A 20320-nucleotide genomic window follows, 5' to 3' on the forward strand; every position below is an offset into this window, starting at 1 on the left:
TTTCTTCTAAGACTAGATAAAAAATTAAAAATGTGTGACAATGTAGACAAGCTGGAGGTGGAGAAAAGATAATCTGGAGATACTTATATCTGGCTTTATTTTGTCTATGAGCAGAGGGCCAGATTATCTGCAAGGGCAAGAGCATAGAATTAAAACTCAGGAGACTGGCAGGAGCTTAAAAGGAGAAAGAAAGTAAATTGATAAGAAGTATATACATGGTAAGATCAGCATATATACAAGATCTTTCCCCAAGTCCTCACAGATCAGGGCAGGTGTAGGGTGATCATCCCTGGAGCTGACCCCACAGTACAGCAGAAGGGAGTCCGCAATCAGGTACTCAAACGGGCAGAATTAAAAAGGTTTTGCCTCAGGCTAAGAGAAGACAGTGAAGTTAGGCATGGGGTTGATCAAAAGAGGACTAAGTAGGGATAATGGGCTAAAGATTAAGAGAAGTTAAGGAGCAGGTTATGTGAGGCTTCCAGGGTCAATTGGAGTTGGAAAGATATGATATATCCATAGAATAGCATTCATGGGATTAGGAAGATTTGAGAAATAGAGAAATTATAAGTGATCACAAAATCCAGAGTGTAGCCATGGAAATGGGTTGTTGGAGTGGGAAGTGAATGAAGAGGCCAAAGAACTGCATCAATACATTTCAAAGTCGTTTAAAATAGTGGCAGGAGTTAGAAAAGGGGGAAAAATAGAATCCCTCTCCTGGAACTAGAAAGATAAGAACAAAGGGGATTGATTTGGTTTGGCTGTGTCCCCACCCAAATCTCATCTTGAATTGTAACTCCCACAATTCCCATGTGTTGTGGGAGGAATACAGTGGGAGGTGATTGAATTATGAGGCAGGGTCTTTCCCTGCTGTTCTCATGAGAGTAAGTCTCACAAGATCTGGTTTTAAAAAGGGGAGTTTCCCCGCACAAGCTTTCTTCTCTCTGCCACCATGTGAGACATGTCTTTCACCTTCCACCACAATTGTGAGGTCTTCCCAGACATGTGGAATTGTAAGTCCAATAAACTTCATTTTGTAAATTGTCCAGTCTCATGTATGTCTTAATCAGCAGCATGAAAACGGACTAATACAGGGATGGAAGAAAAGTGCTACTATTTCCAAGGACAATTTGTAATTTTAAAAAGGTAATTCTCACTACCCCCATCAATATAACAGGAGTCAACTAATATGTAAAGATATCCAATCTCATTTATATAAAACTTGTGGATCTTTTTGTTTAAAACACACTCTTGGCTTGGCCTGGCGCGGTGGCTCAAGCCTGTAATCCCAGCACTTTGGGAGGCTGAGGTGGGCAGATCAGGATTTCAGGAGTCCAAGACCAGCCTGACCAACATGGTGAAATCCCGTCTCTACTAAAAATACAAAAAAAATTTAGCCAGGCATGGTGGCATGCACCTGTAATCCCAGCTACTCAGGAGACTGAAGCAGGTGAATCCCTTGAACTTGGGAAGCAGAGGTTGCAGTGAGTCGAGATCATGCCACTGCACTCCAGCCTAGGCAACAGAGTGAGACTCTGTCAAAAAAAAAGAAAAGAAAAGAAAAATCCCAAACTTACTCTGAATCTTTCATATTTTTAGAAATCTACTCAGCTTCTCACACCTCAGCTCTATTTTCTAGACTCTAACCTGCCCTCAGTCTTTTTGTGTATCTGAAGTCTGCTTTCTCTCTCTCTGTCTCTCTCTCTCTCTCTCTCTCTCTCTCTTTTCTGAGACAGGGTCTCGCTCTGTTGCCTGGGCTGGAGTACAGTGGCACAATCTTGACTCACTGCAGCCTCGACCTTCCAATCTCAAGCAATCCTCCCACCTCAGCCTCCCAAGTAGCTGGGACTACAGGCAAGAGCCACTGCGCCTGGCTAACTTTTTATTTTTTTATAGAGATGGGGTTTTGCCATGTTGCCCAGGCTGATCTTGAACTCCTGGACTCAAGGGATCTGGTCACCTTGGCCTCCCAAATTCCTGGGATTATAGGAGTTAGCCATAGAACCCAGACTGAATTCTGCTTTATTTATTGTAACCTCAGTATCTTCTAAAAATGTAGCTTAAACCCACTTCTTTGATCCTTCCTATTCCTTATTAATTTATGCAAACATTTCAATCCACCTTCTAACCCAGGGACTCTAACTCCAGTGCTAGTCAGGCCTACTACAGAGTGACAGGGGATGGAACAGTACTTTTTAAGCAATTCTTGTTACTGGACTAAAGTAAGGTGGGGAGTAAGAGTGAGATAGATAATGGGAGAGGAACAGAATGAGGTAAAAGTCTCAGCCTTGAATTTAAGAACATTGAAGGGTAGAGGAAGCAATGTAATAAAGGAAATCAGATCTCACTTAAAGAAAAAAAGTTAAGTGAAAAAGCTGAGACAATCAGACATCCCTAGGTCACTGGACAGGGGTTTTGCTGATAACCTTGGGAAGACTAACAAGGGGGATGAGTAGAACAAAGATGGGTAATTGAATGTCACAAAATGGCACTGATGGGCATGAATGTTGCAAGGAGGACAGTGGATTGGGAAGGATATTTTTCTCCTGGTAAATGTGGTCAGAACTATGAAAAAGACAGCGGTGGCCAGGAGTGAAACAAATCAGCCCAAGAGTTCCAACTGGGGAATCTGTAGAATATTCTTTCAAAAAAGTCACACATAGGAGCTAGTATGTGCAGTGATTGGCTCCTATTTTACTATCAAAATCCTAACAGTGCTCTTTTTTTTTTTTTTTTTTTTTTTGAGGCGGAGTCTCGCTCTGTCGCCCGGACTGGAGTGCAGTGGCCGGATCTCAGCTCACTGCAAGCTCCGTCTCCCAGGTTTACGCCATTCTCCTGCCTCAGCCTCCCGAGTAGCTGGGACTACAGGCGCCCGCCACCTCGCCCGGCTAGTTTTTGTATTTTTAGTAGAGACGGGGTTTCACCGTGTTAGCCAGGATGGTCTCGATCTCCTGACCTCGTGATCCGCCCGTCTCGGCCTCCCAAAGTGCTGGGATTACAGGCTTGAGCCACCGCGCCCGGCCCTAACAGTGCTTTTAAGATTTACTGTGCCATGTGCTTTCTATACTCATTTAAGTTATTTATAATAACATTAGTAGAAAAGAGTCACGATGCTCTCAGACTATCAAGATAACAAGTAGAGTGTCACAGGTTAAAATATATGTATGTCTGTATGTCTGTATGGCATGAAAACAAAAATTATTTTAATAAAAATTTTAAATGATTTTTCTGGTTTTTAAAGATCACATCAAATTTTAAAAGAAAGTAAAAATGAACTAGTTTAAGTTCCTTTTCAGTAATTACCCTGTCACCTGTCCACCCTCTAATGGAGGTGTTAATGAGGAGTGGAGCAGCCAAAAGGCAGGCAGCAGGGGGGCAATGAGTTTAAAAGAGCCCAGATAATCACAAACCCTGAAATAATTAGCCATTATATTTATAAATACACACATATTGAGAAACAGATTTGACTGGTTTTATCACATGCTTTCTGAGTTCTGTACACACTACTAGTGTCTCAGGGACAGGAGCTTCAAAGAATTCATAGATTTAGTCCAGACTTTAGACAAGCTCATAATCTCTCTCTCTCTCTCTCTCTCTCTCTCTCTCTCTCTCTCTCTCTCTCACACACACACACACACACACACACACACACACACAGAACTGGCATTATAGCACGTCTTCAAAAATACAGCAACAAACACAAATGAGTAAAGACAAATGGCCACAGATACCCAGAGAATAAGAAGTAGAATATTAAAGACAGTGTAACTTTCAAAAGTGATTTACTTTCATAATATACTTTACACACTGAAAAAAATCATGTCGCAGAATACAAAGCTATGTTTCTTATCTGCCAGTCTTTAAAGCTAAATTAGAAAGACAAGGAAAATGTAAATAAATGCAATGAACTAATATGCAATAAATTCAAGGACAATGAAGAATAAGGCATATACATATATCCCACATACACATATATAATATATATATGAGGTTTCACCGTGTTGGCCAGGATGGTGTGGACTTCTTGACCTCATGATCCACCTGCCTTGGCCTCCCAAAGTGCTGGGATTACAGGCGTGAGCCACCACACCCGGCCAAAAAAATACTTTTTACAGAAGTTATTGCTTTGCAACTGCCAAAAAAAGTCAACTGTTGGTAAAGAAAGAGTTTAATTATTAAAGCTTATAAAGATGTACCTTCCAGTCTGAGGATCAAATCCAAAGTAATGGTCTTTGCATTGGTCACAACGTTGCCCAGCAATGGAAGCATCTTGGCAAACACACTGACCAGTCAGGCTATTACAGATGTGATGAACTGAGCCAGCTGTATGGCATGAGCATGGCAGGCAGCCACTGGCACTGCCTGGAGAAATATAAAAACCTAGAAATAAAGACATTAAAAGTTTTATATACACTTTTTATCCACTCTTTTATTTAAAGCATAATAATTGATTACACAGAAAAACAGAATACTCTACCATGGCACTATCTCATTCCCAATACAAATGTGGTTATATCTGTTCTTAAGAGTGTCAATTACAACCGAAGAAAAGCTGAGTAAATTATCTACATTGTACTTGGGTGTCTCCCAGGCATCTACAATTCAATGTATTTAAAATCTACTGCTTAATATTTCCACAAAAAACTTGACCTCCTCTAATCAGCTCCATTCCAACAGATATTACCAGTCATAGAGTTGCTTTGGCTAGAACACTGAGGTATCTTTGGTAGGACAGACTTATAAAATATAGGAAACCAGTTGCATTTGAATTTCTAACAAACAATGAATTTTTTTAGTAAAGGTGCATCCCATGCAGCATTTGCTTAGATTAAAAAAAGTTATCTGAAATTCAAATTAAACTAATTCTGTATTTCACTAAAACAAAAGTTTGCACCCTCCTCTTCTCTGACCCTTTACATTTTGCTAATTATCAAGTCTTATGGATGTTGCCTCCTAACAATTTTAAACCTTCCACTCTTCATCCCCACTACCATCTCCCAGATAAAGTCACCAACCACTTTTTTTATAACCAATACTTCAAACTAGATGCTACCGTAGGGGCTTTATGTTGAGTATCTCATTTAGTTGTCATAGAAATGCAAATAATGCAGGAATTATTATTACATCTATTTTGTCAATTAGAAAACAGAAGATTGAGAAGGTTAACACACTTTCCTAAAATGGTAGAGTTAATGGATAGCAAAACTCAGGTTTACACCCAGGCCACCAAGTCCCAGAGGCCATCTCTTCTAATTGCATCCCTCTCGTCCTGTTCCAATCTATTCTTTGTAGCAGTCTTTTTCCAAAGTGCAATTTGGACATTTCACTTATCTGTTTGAAACTACTTGATGACTTCCTATTCCCTTCAGGAAATAAATCCAAATCTCTCATCCAATTTCCAATCCTACAGTCAGGTCCCAGTTACGTCTCTAGCTTCTGCTCATGGTCCATTCCCGGCTTAGTCCTTTGCAGCCATATATGTTCCTCTTCTTGAGACCTAAAGGCCTTTTCATGGGCTGTTCTGTCTGCTGGGATGATTTTGACATATCTCTTTTGCTTAGCTCACTCATATATGTCAGGTCTCGTGACTTCCTCAGGCAACTTTCCCTAGGCCAGGCTAGGTATGCCTGTTACAAATTCATAGCATCCTATTTGTTTCCTAAGTGTTTACAAAAATTATAATCAATCTCATTTCCATCAAAATCTAACTTCCATAAGGGCAGAAAACCCATCTGTTTCATTCATCATTGTCTCCCTAGCAGCCAGTACACTGCTTGGCACATAGTAGGCACTCCATACACATTCTATGAACAAATAAAAATGAGTTCAATTATTAAAAAAAAAAAAAAGCCTGCAGAATTTAGAGATTTTAGCTTAACTCTAAAACCCATATTTTTTTTTCTTGTAAGAAAAGGAAAGAAATACAAATATGATTCAAAAGTCTATTCAAGTTACTTAAAATCTCTTCGGACCCAGGAGATGGAAGTTAACTGTTATAAAATTCAAAAGCTATCAGGCGGTTGAATTACGGAGCAGGCATTTGAGGGAGAAATGGTTCTCAGGGTTATGTGATATGTGTGTGCATGTATGCACATGACACATGCATAGACACATGGATACACACACAAGCATGTGCAAAATGCTGCAAAGAATTTTACTGAAACAATGGGATAGAGGGATCACAGAAGGATTCGAATGAATACAGTTACAGCAAATAAAAATGAATTGTACAATTGTCATGACACTAATTCAAAGTTCATAAAATAGCAATGATATTGAAAGAAGGAGAGCATGAGCACAAAGTGAATCCATTCTGTTATCTATTCTATAGGCAACAGCAAAAAGTAATTAGGATACTCTAAAACTCATTTCAGGCTCTAGTTGAAAACAAGCCATTTTCTTATAGCTACCAACAATTGGGTTTTTTTTCCTTCCCCTAGATCTTGTACATTGCATCTTACAAAGTTTCAAGGGCAGCAAAACAGAATTGTGCTCCATGAGAGGAAAAGGAAAGAGCTCAAAATCTGTGCCATTCAGTTGGAGGAAATCAACTAATACTATCATTTTATCATAATTTACAGCCAGATTATGCTATTTGTTTATTTGTATCACCTGACAGCAATTTCCCTTATATATACATTTGAAGAAATAGAGGATGGCCATGACAATTAGTATATATTCTTATACCTGATTCATCACATGGTCAAAGTCAAATTCAGAAGGCTTCCATTTAAATTCAAGGCCACTGTGGTTGTGATTCTTTGTATTTTTGTTCCTGTGAAGGTATCTAGGCCCTTAAATCCATGATGATGGCATCATGAATGTGCTAACAGCCCTCCAATTTGGATAAATTACCCATTAGCACAGATACTTACAAGTAGAATTAATTTAGACTTATTGCAATAGCTCCAAGCCACAGAGAATTTGGAACAATTAAGGACGATTTTTAGAAGAAATGATGTATTAGATAAACCTCTAAGTACAGTAGGGGATGGCATTTGTGCAGAAGTTAGGTAGTCCAAATTTTGCGGAGTAAAGAATGACACAGAAAAATCAGAAATATAAGCAGAGAAGAACTAAAAAGATGTTAAAGCACCTAGGGAGACTGCAAATGAAGGTAGGGCTTCCAGGAAAAGACTTCATGGGAATTTGCCTTGGGGTTAATTCCCCTCCTCCTCTCCGGAGCATGATTATAAAGGTTAATCCCACCAGTATTTTAGTTGTCCTATTTTTAAGCAGTTCTAATTAGGATGACTCAGGTAACTTCCTGTTTAAAGATTACCTCTTGCCTTACCTGAACGTGCCTAATTCTAGACCATTACCTCCCTTTTATGACTTCCAACTATAGAAAACAATCTTTTCCCTTTCCTTCTGCTTAAACTTCAACTCCTGAATTATAACTGACCTTAATTTATTTTAACGTAATGCATTTCTGACACCCCTTCGTTAGCTCTACTTCATGTTCCAAATCTCTGTATCTGTAGCATTATAACTGATCTTATTGAGATTTCATTTCATGAATGATTTTATACCACATTCTTAAGCATGGTCATTAGGACAACATCATTGCTTTGGATTATGTAGTGCTGAGTGTTCACACATACATGGTCCAAATCAGCTCGCTAGTTTATTACTTTCCCATATTATTTAGCTGATCCCTGGTTTTAAACACGACAAATCTCAAGTGGAAAAATGTATCATCCAGCTAAAGCAAAGAGTCACCCATATCATAAAATAGTGTTGCTTTACCTAGGAGAAGAATCTATAGAGTTCAAAGTTATTAGCAAGGCAGCTGGTATTATCTCCTGTAGTGGCTATTTGCACAGCACACAGTATTTGTCCTGGGCATAAAAGAAGAGCCCATTTCCCAGCAATGTCCCTCCTGAGGACCATGAACAACCAGGCTTTGCCAAGGTCTTGAAAGGGAGAAAGAAAAGAAGTGTAACCTCTAGGCCTTATTCAAGAAAGGAGGGCAATGCTGGGGCTAAGCACTAATTCTAAGACATTTAGAAGAAACTACCCTCCCCTTAAGCCAGAAAATGGACACAATAGTTACACAAGAGCCCAGGGAGGGATGTGTGGCTCACCTATACCCATGCAACAAAAGACTGTCTTGGTAATGACTTTATGAATCAATATTTTCAATACTGTTGTATTGTTTGTAAACTATATTTCAGTATAGTTGATGATGGTAGTTCTCAAATTAAAACAATAATAATTTTCCTCCATTTGGGAGTTTTAGATAAAATCTTGCTGAAATTACTTCTAGACTTACTTGATCAAGTGAATGCCTAAATATTAATATTATTCATCCTGAGGTATAATTTCTCTTATTTAAAACAATTTTAAGTGTTTTTCAGTTAAATTAGATAAGCTTAAAATATTCTGCTGTTATTCCTTTTTTCTGGGCTGTTACTCCCTCCTTGAGCAGCTTGCTGATTCCTATTTCTTCTTAAAATTCAGATCAGAAATCATTTTCTCTAGGTTTCCAACAGCCCGCTTCCTTCAAGAATTAATCATTTCCTTCACTTTACTACTTCTCCATATTGTATATTTCTAATATTGCTCTTATCACATTGTGATACATTTACATGTGAGTCAGTTTCCCTTACTAAATTACAATGTCTTAATATATTTGTGATTGTATATCTTAACACCAGCATCGTCCCTGGTAATTTACTCAACAGATATTTATTGAAAAACAGATATATGAATGAAACGGATAGATAGTTGAATGGATGAATGGGTGGATGGATGGATAAATATCTGCTACCCTCTAAAATATGAGATGATTCCTTTAACACTGAAAAGGAAAATGGTAAACATAAATCTGTGAGTCATGAGAGTGGTTGGTCAGAGTGGCCTGTCCGATCAGGGAGTCTAGAGAGGAGTGTATATGAATCAGACACAATAAATTTAAAATATAGTGCTTGTCACAGCAACAGATGGAACAGAGCTATAGAAAGAAAATGTTACACTAAAACTATATCTTAGTTCTTAAAGCAAAGTACATAATAATATGCTCATGTAAGAAAAAACATTATTGGAATTTTCTGTTTCATAAATAATCCAATTTTTCTATTTATGTGAATACCCATGAAAGGCCCTTAGTAACATATTCTTTAAGAATCAAATCCAATAACAGCAAATAACCCAAATAATGACAACTCCGATTACATCTTGGAGAATTATAATTAATATATGTGTGTATGCATATTCAAAATCCACAGCAAAACTTTTATTCTCTGTTCCCATTCAGTGTTTATCAAATGTATGTTTTAAAGCCTGTCTCCTATGCCATTCCAACCATCTCCAAAATTTCTCCAATGAAGTTCTCAGAGATAATTCCATTTCTAGACCCCTTTAGTTTACCTCATCATTATTTGAACATTGTAGTTTCCCAGAACTCTGTTATTTGTCATGTTATGCCTACTACTTGGATTTTGAACAACAAATGAAGTATCCCAGGATGTGAAGCAGTAAGCCAGAATCATGAGTTGAAATATGCTTGAAGGTGGGGGAAAGAAACAGTATTTATCTAACTCACCCTCAAATATTTATTGTGTGAATGTTTAAGACAAATATTGAGTTAGTTATTTAGAAAAAGCTCCACTCTTTCAGAGTATACACTCTGGAGTCAGATGGACCTGTACTTATAAATGGCTCTTCTACTTAATTAGATCTCATTTCCCCAATTAGATTAAAACGAGAATAATCCCAGCACCTCCATCATAGAAATACTGTGCACGTTAAATGGAACTTTTCAGGCAAAGCCCTATTACAGAGCCTGGCACACAGCGGACTCTCAGTAAACATCATCTATTATCATCTTTGTAATTGTTAATTAGCAAGTCTTCTATGACAGAGATATTTTTCTTATCAGCATCTTTTACTTTTTTTTTTTCCAGATATACCTAAGATTGTGGTCTATATTTCCTGTGATAAGATTCCTTCCTGATGATTTATCAAGGAAGAGGTTCTTACTTTGAGACTCAGGTCTCTCTGTGAAAAAAACATGTTAACCTAGAAAGTTGTCTCACCAAACACTAGGAAATATGGCATAATTGGATATCAACTTTGATGCATTGATTTTTAATGGAACATCAGCATCTGATTCCAATTCCATTGGCAGGGTCTTGTACGCAATTCTAGTTTATGAGCTCATCACTTAATAAATATGATGTGCTACTTAATGAAACAAGATACTTTGCTTTATGAATTGTAAAAGAAAACCAAAAGTAAATACTGGGGGAAGCATGAGGCATTGTCCTATTAGTACAAAACATGTCATAGGAAGCTGTTTTCATTATAAATTAGCCTTTATTTTATTCCAAAGCTGCAGAGTCTTCAATAAGCACTCTCTGCTTCTAGTTCTCAAGGACAAGGGTGGGTCACTGGCTTGGGATGCCTTGACATCCTTCCCTGCCTTCCTGGGCCTGGCCTCTGATTAAGTGCCTACTGCTGAACATTATAAGGTCATCCAGCACTGAAATAGGAAACTGGGAACATATATTTAGTGTTATATTTATTACTGTGGATATGTGTACATTCATATATGTACACACACTCCAAATAATTTTAAATTAAACCATTTTTAAAATACTTAATGGAGGTTAAGCAGCATTTTTAACCTCTGTTCAAGTTATTGAATGGCATATTAAAACCAATGCGGCTCTAATGTACCTTCTAATGTGCACTGCTGCTTTAACAAATTGCCTATAAATTTTAGTTGAATTAAACCTATTCCTTGTACATTCGTAGTAAGGTTAGGTTAATAATACATGAGGTTTCATTACATGCACCTTCCTTAATAATGTTTTTTAAGAAAGTGGGACAAGAATCTATGTGTAGTCATCTAGTATGGGTCAGCAGTATTTGCAATCACAGATGAAAGGGAGGCAGAAGTCCTTAAGCTTGCTACTCATCCCTTCCTACCCCATCCTTCTCCCTCCATGCCCCACTACTTACACACACCAGTGTGCTGTCTGCCCCTGTGGTATATGATCTAGGTCTCTCAGACATGTTTAAATTAGTAAATGAAAGCTTAAGATTGTAGCAGCACATTGTACTGTGCACATTGCAGGGCTGGCTACTGCAAAACATCTGTTTATGATAAAGATACTTCAGGATAAGTGTTTCTCTTTTCAATGCAAGTTTTACTGTAAGAGACCATAAAACCAGGGGAAAAAACAATTAAAGTGGAATTTCTGAAGCAAAACCAAGAAAAAAGGAAAATCCATCCCAAAGCACACATTGCTCCTTTCATGGGCTATGCATACGTGTATACTGTATCTTGTTTTGTTAAAAAATATATAAGATACTTAGGTCACTATTATTTTTCCTCTTTTGTAAGGTTGAACACAACACTTTTCCTAAGTGTTGTGAAAGAAACACCACAGACCTTTGCTAGGTTCACACCTAAAAACAGGAGAATGCCACTGAGGTATTTTTGAAATAAAATTATTCATTAATTCAGAAAATATATAGGCAGCACTGCTATGGAGGTACTCTTATCCCTGCCTGAGATAGAGCACTGAACAATTGTGAAGGACAGCAATGAGACTTGTTGGCTGGAGAGGAAGAAATGATCTGAAGACTTCTGGAAATGAGGTCAGAGAGATCATGGACATTACAGACCACGGGGATTATTAAATAATATAAACTTTGTTTCTTATTAGCTATGGTGAAAAGCAAATGGAAGGTGGAGTGATGGGATGTGACTCAAGTTTGAACAGTATCACTTTGGCTGTCTGTTGAGAAGTGATGGAAGAAGGACAAAGGGGAGTAGGAGGCTACTTGAATAGTCCAGGAACAAGGGAAGGTGGCTTGGACCTGGCTGGTGTAAGTAAGGGTGGCAAGAAGTGGTCAAATTCTGGATATATTTGAGGATAAAATCAGCAGAATTGGTTTTGTTAGATGAGACGAAGGTTGTGGGGAAAAGAGAGGGCTCAAGAATGGCTGCAAAGATTTGGTCTGAAAAGGTTACAAGCCCAAAAACACTAGGGGAACACTGCCAGTAAAACACAGTAGATTGAATAATTTTTCCCTCCTGAAATCCCCAGAGATAAAATTTAAACAAAAGAGAGAGAGAGAAAGAGAAAATGACAATCAAAGATAATCTAGAAGAAAAAGCTAAGCTCTTGCTGTGGAGAACCCAACAATAAGCTAATTGATTCAGTTTGTGTAACTCTAGAAAGAAAGATTTCGAATTGAAAACTCCAGAGATTTCCAGAATCAGATATAAGGTGTGCTAATACCTTCCCCAACCAGGAAGTTGTCCTTCTTACATTTTAGGAGGACGCAGTAAGCGTTTCCTTTAGAAGTTAAACCAAAGAAGGTCTGGACTCAGCAAGTACGTAAACAGGCATTATGTGAAGGGTTGCTTGTGATTGTTGATTTTATGCATCAACTTGGCTAGGCTTGGTGCCCAGTTGTTTGGTCAAACATGAGTCTAGATGTTGCTATGAATGTGTTTTGCAGATTTTCTCAGAACATAAGAGCCATCTTCGATAGGCAAAAGGATTCACTGAGTGCCCAGGGATATAGAGATAGTAAAAACTTCCAGATGGTTTAAAAAAAAAAAAAAGTGTTGGGGAGTTATACAAGATATAAATGATGAATTGATGGGTGCTGACGAGTTGATGGGTGCAGCACACCAACATGGCACAAATATACGTATGTAACAAACCTGCACGTTATGCACATATACCCTAGAACTTAAAGTATAATAAAAAATAAAAAATAAAAAAAAAAGTGCAAAAGAAGCAAGAATCTGATTGACATTGCTAACAACTAATGGTGCAAACATTTAAAATTTTTGAATATTTTCTGAATGAAAGTGTTTTCATATAGCAGTAAAATTTCAAATCGTTCTTTATGTTTAGATACTTGAAGACAATAAAGACACTTCAGACATTCAAATTTTCTCCTCAAATTACTTCCCTCCTTGTATTCTTTTTCAGAAGCTACTGGCACATGTGCTCTACCAAACACACAAATAAATAAACCAAGAAGAGAGAACGTGTAGGATTCAGGAAATGAAGGATCCAACATGGGAGACAGGGAAAGGAAATTGCTAGTACAGCAGCAAATGTTAGCCCTTGGATATAGCTGTGCAACAGAACTAAAGATCAACCAGCCTAAACTTCCCACACACATATCTAGTGGGAAAAAACAAAACCTTAATAGATTTCTTGAACAGAGTTCCCTTGGAGAGTTTTGTTTCCTAGAAATGCCTAAGAGAGTCCTGAAAAACTAAGCAAAGGCAAACTTTTTGAAGAAAGAAAATATAGTCAACGCATATTATATGGCATAAATGTACAGTGAATTTATATAGTCATAGTAAAGAAATATCTGAATGTTGATTTAACCAAACAAAGGGATTGTTAAGCAGGAGGAAAAAGGAGTTAAACAACTTATCTTCTATAGGGGAAAGAAAATAAATAATGTCTACATTTTAAAAATCAAGATTATATACACATATATATATATATCCCAGAAATACAGACATGAAAGCCCAGAAGAAACATCTAAAGAAGTTGAAGGTGTTTTCTCTGAGCATGGAGATTCCTGGGAAAATGATAAGGTCAGGCTCTTTACATTTTACTTGTTTTTTAAAATTTTGCAAATATACATTTTGATTAAAATTCAAATTAAATTTAAAAATGACAATACTAGATAATAATACTAAGTCTTCTTCATGCAACCCCCTCCTGGTCTCCTTTCTCTTTTCCTGGCTCTTTTCTTGGAGAGCTTTATCTGGTACCCATTTACCTTTTTTTTTTTTGAGACAGAGTTTGGCTCTTATTGCCCAGGCAGGAGTGCAATGGTGTGATATCAGCTCACTGCAACCTCTGCCTCCCGGGTTCAAGTGATTCTCCTGCCTCAGCCTCCCAAGTAGCTAGGATTGCAGGCATGTGCCACCACATCCAGCTAATTTTGTATTTCCAGTAGAGATGGAGTTTCACCATGTTGGTCAGACTGGTCTCAAACTCCTGACCTCAGGTGGTCCACCCACCTTGGCCTCTCAACGTGCTGGGATTACAGGCATGAGTCACCATGTGTGGCCATTAGGAGAATAATTTATTAGTCACTATTTGCCTAAGTACAGATGTAACAAAACTCCTTTCCAAAGGTTTATTGCAAATTGTCTTCTTTCTTTAGAGGAAGATATAGAAAATGCATCAACACTAATACTGAAAAACAATGATCGTATTTAAAGCGTTATTGTATTTAATTTAAGTGTGCAATTGTCTTATTTCCCTTGTTAGAGTTTCAGTATCTTGAGGGCAAGTATTATCTTATTCAACTTGCATAACTACAATAATAATATAATTAATTGTACATTGTGGGCACACAGTAAGGGGTTTATTTAATTGAAGACACTGAGAAATAATCAGGAGTTTTAACAAGGTCATCTCGTTGGGCTGCTTTTTAAAACAGGCACTCATGATCTTAAATGAGAAAAAATGCAAAAGAGAAAAACAGAAAAATGACCAATTTTAGATAATAATATAAAAAGAAACAGGTTGATAATTTCTTTCACTTCACCATTCCTCCTTTTAAACCATTTCCTGTTTCCATTGTAACGAAATATCAGTATGACTTTACTTGTACAATATAAACATGGCTACCCAGTTTACCTTTCTGGAAACTAAACACTGATATAAAAGTGCAAATAAATAGTCTATTTGGTAACCTCCATAATATCTTAAAGTCTTAGCAACAAAGAAACATAACTGAGTATTGCCAAGGATCCAAAAATAATCACTATTTAAATTTATATCATATATTTACCTGTAAATTATTCTGTCAGTTTTCCCATCAAAATTCAAGCTCACTGAAAGTACTGTTTGCTACTACACATAAAATGTTCTCTGACTAAATTAAGAACTCAACAGTACCCAGAAGAAAATGATTTCTCAGTAAGATAAATATTTATCTATATGAAAATAACTGCACTGTTCAACAAAATATAGTAATCCAAATCTATAGCTTGATCATTCTAACTTTTCATAACCAGGTCAATATCCTGGGTCAATAACTCAGCAAGGCCACTGATACATTATAGCATATCCTTGGAAGGAAGAGTGACTAGAATAGCAGTGATTCTATAAGGCAAAGCATGTAAGAAACAGTTAAAGATACCAAGAAGAGATTTTGTACATATATTTCCTCAGGACTCAAGAGGCCTTCATTAACTTTGGCTGATTTTTTTTTTTAATTGCTAATAATGAGATCTATCCAAAAAGTACAAAACTCATGGTCATTAAAAGCATCTGTTTGGAAGTAAACTAATGTTCTGCCAGCGAATTTTGCAAGTTTAGTACATTCCTAGTATAGCCAAGGCTGTCTTCAAGGATCAATTTCTTTCTTATTCCTTATAATAACAGAGGCCCAAGTTTTAAACAGACACCTGGATATTCAGATAGAGCATCTATTTGCCAGCCTCTTTTTCAGTGAGATATGGACATACAAAGCAGTTCTGACCAATAGGATATGAGTAGAACTGATACAGGCTCCACTCAGGTACCAGCTTAAAGATAAAGCTGCTTACCCCCAGCTAGAAATAGACAGTTGGAAGAAAATATGGAAGTCCCCTGTTGAGAAGGACAGGGGAATGCCTTTAGAGAGTCAGTAAGCTGAAGAAATGGAGCTTCAAATATGTTTTCTCAGTCTGGTACATTTTATACTAAATATTTTACAATACACTGTTGAATTTTTTCAGTAAATAAAAATATTTTCACCATGTTTAATGCTCCCTACTCTTAACTCATTGACTCCATTTATAGGTCCATATGGTCTTCAGAAGAAAGAAGCATAATTATGGAGTAATTACATGAGATCTGTATTATTATTTCTTGAACATAAACCTCTCTTCAAGGTCATATAATAAATTGAACATGAAGACAATAGAAGCTTGAGCACATTTTCAAAAATGCATTATTTCCAAGTTTTCTATAAGTTTGAGTTAAACCACCTCTTAAAACACTGATGCTTCATGTCAACTTTGTTGTTCACTGAGTGATGGAGAATTGTAGGCATTATGTTGAATAGTAAAACTAGTCAGAGGATGCCAATTAACATTGAAAAGGAGGATTATACTGCATTCCATGTTGGCAAAGGAGAATGAACCACAGCATCAGGTAGATTGAAATCAGCTCTGCATGCGACATGTGTAGCTCCAGTGAAGTGGCTGCAGTGTCTGAAGAAGATAGGACTATCAGGGTGCAAAGCTGGGTGTCTAGACTGTGACCAGAAGATACAAACTCATAAATGTTTGCCCAGATTGGACTCAAATGATAAGCAAAATAAAACCCATTTTAGGTAACCCTACAGGAGAATGACATAACTAAATGAGTGCTTTAGAGGAATTATTCTGCCAATACTATATAGGGTAGATAGGAAAGAGCCATAGATTTGGGTGGGAGAAAATGTCTTAGAGTTGGGAACAAAGAGATCACCACAATAAGAGCCACAAAGATGCAGGAAAGAGTAATGAAGTCGGTATTTTTTCATCCTAGGAAGGGCACAAATGAGACAGTATTATGCATGATGTAGATTAAATTATCCATGGCTATTTCTGCATGATATACAAAACAACCAGAAAAGATTTTCTAACTATTTTAGTTCATCATTTAGATATCTGGTAAGTGTACAAAGTACTGAGATGATGGGCTGGGTCTTTCACTGAAAGGGCCAAAGGGAGCAAATGTTTGTTACTATGATTTCAGAGTTTATCTAAAATCAGAAAAATTGTTTAAAACATGTGACTTGTATTGTATATACAATTAAAGTTAGAATGGAACAGTAAATTTTAACAATTGATAATTACTCAAAAGGACACAACATTTGATCTATTAGCTTTTTTTGGTTTACGTAGAAAGAAGGATGTATAAATCATGGTTATTTGACTATGCAGGAGACAGAGTACCTACCTTGTTTCCAAAATTAGAGATATTGATAAACAGTGAAAGAGAAAAAAATATCATCTTAGGATACCAAAAAGTTAATTGCAAATTTGGAAGGATTAATTCGAAGGTAAAAAGAGTGAATGTGCTGTATCTGTCATTTAGGCTGTCTGCCCAGGTCTCTATAATCTTCCTGTTTTCTAGGATACTTACCACCTTGCTCCTACCTGATGAAAAGGTCCCTAAAAGCCATGCTCCTTTTATAAGTATGTGACACCCCTGGCCACAGTGAATTGGCTCAGCGGTAACCAACCAAACAAAAGTGAGTCAATTCCAATTTTCCTCTAGAAATTATAACTAAGAAGTAGCTAATAAATCTCTCTGTTGTAGCTGGTGGTAGAATTATAAACAATTTCAGGGGACATAGGGTGGCCATATACCCATATAGACAAGGAGAGAAGTAAAGTCCCCTTCTGCAAAAGGCAGACAGAGAGAGAGAGAGAGAGAGATGAATGAATATGTATCAATGGAACCATTCTAATTCCTGAGTCCTGACTGCAGTGGTCCTTCTTAGGTTTTTACGGAATATCTAGTTATAATATAGTCTCCATTTACGTTTAAACCAGTTCAAATTGTTTTCTAATACTTACATGTCAAAAAGAATGAACACTTCATCAATTCCTTCCTGTCTCTTTGATCTTACTTGTCACACTGACCAATGCCAAAGGAAAAGAAAGCGTGGCCCAGTTATCCTAGGCCGAGTTCTTTGCTATGTAAACAGAATTTTTGTTCTACTCCTTCTCTGACAAGCAAATCACACTTTTAAGTTTGTATCATGCTCATTTTTATAGACCCATATAACTCAGAGCTAATATTGGCTGACAGAACAACAATTAGCACAACTGTTAAACAACTGATAAATACTTATATTTATCATGATATCATGATGAGTTTATTGTAAAGAAGGTATAGTATTTTAGTTAAAATCTTAACTGCAAGGAGAGCCATAGATGGGGTCTATCCCTCTTTCAATTGGGAAAGAGATGGAAAGATAAGTTTGTACACAATAAGATTAAACAGTAGCCTATTTTATTAATTTGATAGCACGTAGAAACAATTCTAAGTATTTCTATACAAAGCTAGAACATATAGCCTCTTCAGTAAAAACATTTAGCCAGCTTTATTTGAGATTTAGTCCATCACTTGAATATTTGGCATTGTATGGATATTCAACTCAAATTTTCCTTTCTCTGGAAAATAAAATGGACTCTTCTTAATCTAATTTTTTTAAAAAAACTGTTTAAAAGGAGATTTACTTCAAGTGAAGAAATTAAGTCTCAATTATGAAATAAATCTGATCGGCTGAGTTTTATCTAAAGTATCCTCCCAAAAGAGTAACATAAATAAGCCTGATAATTTTGAACAAGTTAAATAGTTGTATCTGTGTTGGATAATGACCTAAATACAACAATGATTTTGGAAATAAAATTTGTAGAAGCCACAAACCAGAAACAGGGAGAAGTCACCTGTTATGAGTTAACAAAAGGAATGTCATTGTGCACTGAAAACGTAACACATTTCTTTCTTACCTGGTTGACACTGATTACACCTTCTTCCTTGACGATTAGGCACACATAGGCACTGGCCACTGATTGGGTCACAAATGCTCCCAGGTAATGTCCCCAAGGAGTCACACTCACACATCTGGCAGCCTTGAAAATTGTCAATGGTCAAATTGTACCTGTGAGGCTCACACTGATTACAGCGAAGACCTGTTACCCCTAATTTGCAAGGACATTGTCCTGTTGATTTGTCACACAGCAGAGAGCCATTTATTGTCCCAGCCTTATCACAGTTGCAAGGCAGGCAGAGGAAAGAATTATTTTGCCGTAGGTAGAAATGTCCCTGCAAACATTTATTGCACTGTCTCCCTTCAACATTGGGCTTACAGATGCACTGCCCTGTCTTAGCATTACAGACAGTCCCAGGTAGGGATCCGGCTATGTCACAGTCACAGGCCTTACAATTGGTGACATCTAACCCATAAAAGTTTTCTCTGCAGGTGTCACACTGAAGTCCTTTAGCTTCTTTTTTGCACTCACACTGCCCAGACAGAGGATTGCAGAATTTGTTCACTGAGCCATGGAGGTTACACTGGCAGGGCTCACATCCATCATCATTAAAGCTTCGGAGAAATTTAAATCCAAAATTACAGCGATCACACCTAAGCCCTAAAGATAAAATATATTTAAAAGGTGAGGATGGAAAAATGATTTCATTCAAGATAGATGAGGCACAAACAATGCTACTGCAGACAATACGAACACAAAATATTGAGTGTTTTCTCATAAGTAGTGCCATAGAGGGCTAATCATACCCTCAAAATACAATGGCAATATTTAATTTAGCTTTAATATACAACTGTTTGCAATGAACTTCATAAATGTTTAATTATTACTTAATGCAAAGAAAACGCTTAATGCAAATGTTGTTTCTGTTACATATGCTGGAGCTCTTTTTCTCTTTAACAAATCTTAAAAACTATTTTAACAAATGTGTTCATTTAAAATTATAGTAGAATTACATAGGACAAATTAGTTGTTTTCCTGAAGATAAGAAATCTCTAAAGATGTTTAATAAAATGTTAACCTGAGTACAAAGTTTCAGCTAGACAGAATGAATAAGTTCTGGGCCTCTATTGTACAGCATGGTGACTATACTTAGTAATAATGTATTGTATACTTGAAAATTGCTAAGAGATTAGATCTTAAATGTTCTCACCCCAAAAACATGATGAGTACATGAGGTGATGGATATGTTAATTAGCTGGAATTAATCATTTTATGATGTGTACATATATCAAAACATCATGTTGTCTGCCATAAATATATGCAATTTTTATTTAATTACACCTTAGTGAAGCTGGGAAAAAAGAAAAAAAAAAGTAAGCTGATAACTATTTTTGCGAAAACAGCATATGCACTTATTTCTGAATCCAGACATTTAAGTAATTAATATAAATAAAACTTATCCAGGGCAATTCTTAGTTTAATCCTTTTGTATGCTCCTCTATTTTATCATTTTCAATTAATATAAATTACGCTCTCCTTGGCTCATAAAGCAATCACATTGCTTGTCATCTTGTATGACTCAGAACATACCTCTTTAAACACTAAGTAAATTCTGTTTTTTATATTACTTCTATTTAAAGTAGTACACATATACATTTTACGAATGAAGGAAAATGTTTTATCACCTATACTTAAATCTCTGACAAGTAAGGTTATTCTAAAAAAAGGGTCTTACAAGGCAAAGAAATAAAAAAAATTAGAATAGTAAATGTTTAGATGCAAAATATTTCCTTTAGATAGTCTCCAAATATCTATGAATTTAAATAACTGACTGCATGGGTT

General features: G+C 36.6%; 1 protein-coding gene across 1 annotated transcript in view; it reads right to left on the bottom strand.

Annotated features, from left to right (window-relative positions):
* USH2A (usherin) overlaps positions 1 to 20320 on the bottom strand; it is an 809712-nt gene that overhangs the window by 606233 nt on the left and 183159 nt on the right. Inside the window, exons 12-13 of the mRNA XM_033195653.1 lie at positions 18497 to 19138; positions 4194 to 4377 (exon numbers count right to left, since the gene is read on the bottom strand). Coding sequence (XP_033051544.1) covers positions 4194 to 4377; positions 18497 to 19138 — 826 coding nt within the window. The remainder of the gene's footprint in view (positions 1 to 4193; positions 4378 to 18496; positions 19139 to 20320) is intronic.

This window comes from Trachypithecus francoisi, unplaced genomic scaffold (assembly GCF_009764315.1).
Source record: "Trachypithecus francoisi isolate TF-2019V2 unplaced genomic scaffold, Tfra_2.0 Lachesis_group5, whole genome shotgun sequence".
Taxonomy (NCBI): Eukaryota; Metazoa; Chordata; class Mammalia; order Primates; family Cercopithecidae; genus Trachypithecus; species Trachypithecus francoisi.